We start from the raw sequence: 5,277 nt of genomic DNA, 5'->3' as shown, positions 1-5,277 counted from the left end.
GTCCCTAATATCCCTCTCCCCAGCATCACTTGTCCCAACATCCTTTTCCCCAGCATCCATGTCGCCAACATTCCTGGCCCTAATATCCCTGTCCCCAGCATCCCTGTCCCCAGCATCCCTGTCCCTAATATCCCTGTCCCCAGCATCCCTGTCCCTAATATCCCTGTCCCTAATATCCCTGTCCCTAATATCCCTGTCCCCAACATCTCTGTCCCCCAACATCCCTGTCCCCCAACATCCCTGACCCCTTGTTGTCCCCCCCCCAGCTGTGGGTCAAGGAGCGCCGGGCGCTGGCCGTGTCCACGGACCACGGAAAGGACCTGCCCTCGGTCCAGCTCCTCATCAAGAAGAACCAGGTGGGTCTGGGGCCACCACCGTGTCCCCTCCCACCCCTGGGGCCACCATGGCCCCAATGAGGTGGTCCTCCCCATCCCCAAGGCCACCTTTGTCCCCAAACAGGGGTTCCTCCCAAACCTGAGGCCACCATGTCCCCAATTGGGGGGTCCCACCACCATGGGAGGTCACCAATGTTGGGTTCCTACCATCCCTGGGGCCACCAATGTCCCCAACCAGGGGGTCCCACCACCATGGGGGGTCACCAGTGTTGGGTTCCCACCATCCCTGGAGCCTCCAATGTCCCCAAGGAGGAGGTCCCACCACCCTGGGGGCCACCAGTATCCCCTTTGGGGGGGTCCCACCATCTCACTGTCCCCATAGGGGGGTCCCACCACCCTGGGGACCACCACTGTCCCCCATAGAGTGGTCTCCCCATCCTGCTCTCCCAGATCTTGGGGGTCCCACCATCCCTGGGGAGGACCTGCCCTCGGTCCAGCTCCTCATCAAGAAGAACCAGGTGGGTCTGGGGCCACCACCGTGTCCCCTCCCACCCCTGGGGCCACCATGGCCCCAATGAGGTGGTCCTCCCCATCCCCAAGGCCACCTTTGTCCCCAAACAGGGGTTCCTCCCAAACCTGAGGCCACCATGTCCCCAATTGGGGGGTCCCACCACCATGGGAGGTCACCAATGTTGGGTTCCTACCATCCCTGGGGCCACCAATGTCCCCAACCAGGGGGTCCCACCACCATGGGGGGTCACCAGTGTTGGGTTCCCACCATCCCTGGAGCCTCCAATGTCCCCAAGGAGGAGGTCCCACCACCCTGGGGGCCACCAGTATCCCCTTTGGGGGGGTCCCACCATCTCACTGTCCCCATAGGGGGGTCCCACCACCCTGGGGACCACCACTGTCCCCCATAGAGTGGTCTCCCCATCCTGCTCTCCCAGATCTTGGGGGTCCCACCATCCCTGGGGACCACCAATGTCCCCAAGGAGGAGGTCCCACCACCCTGGGGGCCACCAGTATCCCCTTTGGGGGTGTCCCACCATCTCACTGTCCCCACGTGGGGGTCCCACCACCCTGGGGACCACCACTGTCCCTCATAGAGTGGACCCCCATCCTGCTCTCCCAGATCTTGGGGTCCCACCATCCCTGGGAGGCCACCAATGTCCCCAAGGAGGAGGTCCCACCACCCTGGGGGCCACCACTATCCCCTTTGGGGTGGTCCCCCCATCCTACTGTCCCCATGTTGGGGTCCCCCCACCCTGGGTGACCCCAGATGCTCACCCTCTGCCCCCCTTTCCCCTTTCTCTCCATCTCCAGACCCTCCAGAAGGAGCTCCAGGGCCACCAGCGACGGGTGGAGGAGCTCCTGGGGCGCAGCACCGGCGAGGGGGGCGACGCGTTTTCGGGGTTCCCCGCCGAAAGGGGGGTGCAGGAGCTGCGGGAGGCCTGGGGGGAGCTGCAGCTGCAGGCGGAGGAGCGACACCGACGTTTGGAGAAGGCCCTGGCCGCCCACCAGTTCCTGAGGGACGCCGCCGAGGCCGAAGCTTGGATGGGCGAGCAGGAGCTCCACATGTTGGCCCAGGAGAAAGCCAAGGTTTGAGGGGTCCCCCCCAAACCCCAAAACACGTCCTTCCTTGAGGTTGTCACCCCCCCCCAGACACCCCTTGAGGTGTTGTCCCACCCCACCATGTCTTGGTAGGACGAGTTGAGCGCCCAAGCCATGGTGAACAAGCACTTGGTGCTGGAGCAGGAGCTGAGGGATTACGCCCAGACCATCCAAGCGTTGGCGGCCCAAAGCCGGGACATGGTGACCAACGGGCACCCCGAGAGGTGGGGGGACAGGGGACAACCTGGGGGGGGAAGGGGAGGACCTGGGGGTGTTCCACTTGGGGGTTTGGGGGTCTCCTGTTACCTCCCGTCCCCGTATCTGTTGGTCCATGAGGTCCATGTCTCCTTGTTCCTTCATTCCATGAGGTCCCTGGGGTCCCGTCACCACCTCCCAACCCCATGGCCATCGTCCCATGAGGTCCCTGTCCCCCTGGTTCCTTCATCCCATGAGGTCCATGTCCTCCTGTCCCCCCGGTTCCTTCATCCCATGAGGTCCCTGTGGTCCTGTCACCACCTCCCAACCCCACGGCCATCGTCCCATGAGCTCCCTGTCCCCACACCCATCATCTCAAGATGTTCCTGTGTCCCTCATCACCTCCTGACCCCATACCCTTCATCCCACCAGCCCCCTATCCCCTCCTGTCCCTTCCTCCCAACTCCCAGCCCCACGTCCATCATCCCATGAGGTCCTTGTGTCTCCATCACCTTCTCCCAGCCCCACGTCCATCATCCCATGATGTCCCTGTGTCCCCATCACCACTTCCCTGCCCCATGTCCATCATCCCATGAGGTCCCTGTCCCTTCCTGTCCCCACACCCATCATCTCAAGATGTTCCTGTGTCCCTCATCACCTCCTGACCCCATACCCTTCATCCCACCAGCCTCCTATCCCTTCCTCCCACCTCCCACCCCCTCAAGACGTTGTCCCCCACCCCGTGTTGGGGGTTGGTGGCCGTTGTCCCCTTCGTGTGACATTGTCCCCCACCCCACAGCGAGCGTCTGGGGCTGCGCCAGGCCCAGGTGGAGAAGCTCTACGTGGGGCTGACGGAGCTGGCGGGGGAACGGCGGGGGGTCCTTCAGGAGCAGCAACGTCTCTGCCAGCTCCGCCGGGACCTGGACCACCTGGAGCAATGGGTCCAGGAGCGGGAGGTGGTGGCCGCGTCCCACGAGCTGGGGCAGGACTACGAGCATGTCACGGTACGGGGCAGGACACAACAGTGGTGGGGACAATAGAAGGTGGTGGCCCCTCTGTCCCCAAGGTTGTCCTTCTCCTGGCAGAGGGAGGTGGGATGAATTATGGAGGTTCTGGTGGGGTGGGGTGGCCCCTGGGTCCCCAAAATGCCACCCCTGACACCTGGGGTGACCCCCGTGTCCCTCAAAGGCCATCTCCAACTCTTAGGGTGTCCCCAAAGTGCCATCTCCAAGAGGTAAGGTGGCCCTAAAATGTCCTCCAGATGCCACCCCTGACACCTGGGGTGTCCCTCAAAGGCCATCTCCAACGTGTGGGGTGTCCCCTCTGACCCTAAAATGTCCCCCAAAAGCCATCCTAGACACATGAGGTGTCTCCTGGGTCTCCAAGATGTCCCCAAAATGCCACCCCTGACACTTCTTGCATCAATTATGGGAATTCTCATGGGATGGGGTGTCTCCTGTGACCCCAAAATGTCCCCCAAAAGCCATCCTAGACACATGAGGTGCCTCCTGGGTCCCCAAGATGTCCCCAAAATGCCATCCTAGACACTTCTTGCATCAATTATGGAAGTTCTCATGGGCCGGGGTGTCCCCTGGGTCCCCAAAATGTCCCCAAAAAGCCATCCTAGACACATGAGGTGCCTCCTGGTTCTCCAAGATGTCCCCAAAATACCATCCTAGACACATGAGGTGTCCCCTGTGACCCCAAAATGTCCCCCAAAAGCCATCCTAGACACACGAGGTGTCCCCTGGGTCCCCAAGATGTCCCCCAAATGCCACCTTTGAGACTTCTTGCATCAATGATGGGAATTCTCATGGGATGTGACCCCAAGATGCCATCCTAGACACACGGGGTGTCCCTTGTGACTCCAAAATGTCCCCCAAAAGCCATCCTAGACACATGAGGTGCCTCCTGGGTCTCCAAGATGTCCCCAAAATGCCACCCCTGACACTTCTTGGATAAATTATGGGCATTCTGATGGAAGGGGGTGTCCTCAAAATGCCTCTGCCCCCCCAACTCCAGATGCTGCGGGAGAAGTTCCGGGAGTTTTCGCGGGACACCAGCAGCATAGGGCAGGAGCGGGTGGACGCGGCCAACGGGTTGGCGGACGCCCTCATCGCCGCCGGCCACTCGGAGAACGCCACGGTGGCCGAGTGGAAGGATGGGCTCAACGAGGCTTGGGCCGACCTGCTGGAGCTGATGGACACCCGCTCCCAGATGTTGGCGGCTTCCTACGAGCTCCAACGTTTCTTCCACGATGCCCGGGAGACCTTGGCCCAGATCCGGGAGAAGCAGCAGGGTTTGCCCGAGGAGGTGGGCAGGGACCTCAACACGGCGGAGGCCATGCAACGCCTCCACAGCGCCTACGAGCACGACATCCAGGCCCTCAGCGCCCAGGTGAGGGGCAGTGGGGGGGACGTGGAGAGGTGGGGTGGCGTGGGGAGGTGGTATGGGGACGTAGGGTGACGTGGGGAGATGGTATGGGACGTGGGGAGATGGTGTGGGGAGGTGGGGTGGTGTGGGGAGATGGTGTGGGGAGGTGGGGAGATGGTGGACATGGTATGGGGATATGGGGTGGTGTGGGGAGATGGTGTGGGACGTGGGGAGATGGTGAGGGAGACGTGGGGTGGTGTGGAGACATGGTATGGAACGTGGGGAGATGGTTGTGGGGACATGGGGAGATGGTACGGAGATGTGGGGTGGTGTGGGGCCGTGGGGTGGTGGGACGTGACATGGGGAGATGGTGTGGGGCCATGGGGTGGAGATGTGGGGCCGTGGGGTGAGGACACGGGGACACGGTGCCCCATGGGGACATCATGGTGTGTGGTGGGGACACCATGTGGGTGGCGAGGGGACATGGTTGCCCCCCAAGACCCACAGTTGCCCCCCCTGGACCCACAGTTGCCCCCCAGTCCCCATTGCTGGCCCATGGGGGGCCAGTAGTTGCCCCCCGAGGCCTCCCCCCTCTCCAGGCCCCTGGTGGCAGCCATCTTGACTAGGCCTCAATTTTATTTTATCCACTTTCAGTGGCCCAAACTCCTCGTTCGCTGGCCCAAAACCCACCCGCCCCCATGTGTGGCAAGTGCAGGAGGATGTGGGGCAACTGGCCACCATCGCTGGCCCGGGGGGGGGGGGG

At 62.6% G+C, this 5,277-nt stretch overlaps 1 protein-coding gene across 1 annotated transcript in view; it reads left to right on the top strand.

Annotated features, from left to right (window-relative positions):
• Positions 1-5,277, top strand: part of LOC106899080 (spectrin beta chain, non-erythrocytic 2-like) — a 39,227-nt gene that overhangs the window by 30,245 nt on the left and 3,705 nt on the right. Inside the window, exons 20-24 of the mRNA XM_014960746.1 lie at positions 267-356; positions 1,659-1,934; positions 2,040-2,170; positions 2,941-3,145; positions 4,164-4,538. Of these exons, the coding sequence (XP_014816232.1) occupies positions 267-356; positions 1,659-1,934; positions 2,040-2,170; positions 2,941-3,145; positions 4,164-4,538 (1,077 nt within the window). The remainder of the gene's footprint in view (positions 1-266; positions 357-1,658; positions 1,935-2,039; positions 2,171-2,940; positions 3,146-4,163; positions 4,539-5,277) is intronic.

Source organism: Calidris pugnax, unplaced genomic scaffold, assembly GCF_001431845.1.
Source record: "Calidris pugnax isolate Ruff unplaced genomic scaffold, ASM143184v1 scaffold608, whole genome shotgun sequence".
NCBI classification, from domain to species: domain Eukaryota; kingdom Metazoa; phylum Chordata; class Aves; order Charadriiformes; family Scolopacidae; genus Calidris; species Calidris pugnax.
The sequence above is the reverse complement of the archived record's forward strand: the minus strand, read 5'-3'. Positions and strand labels throughout refer to the sequence as shown.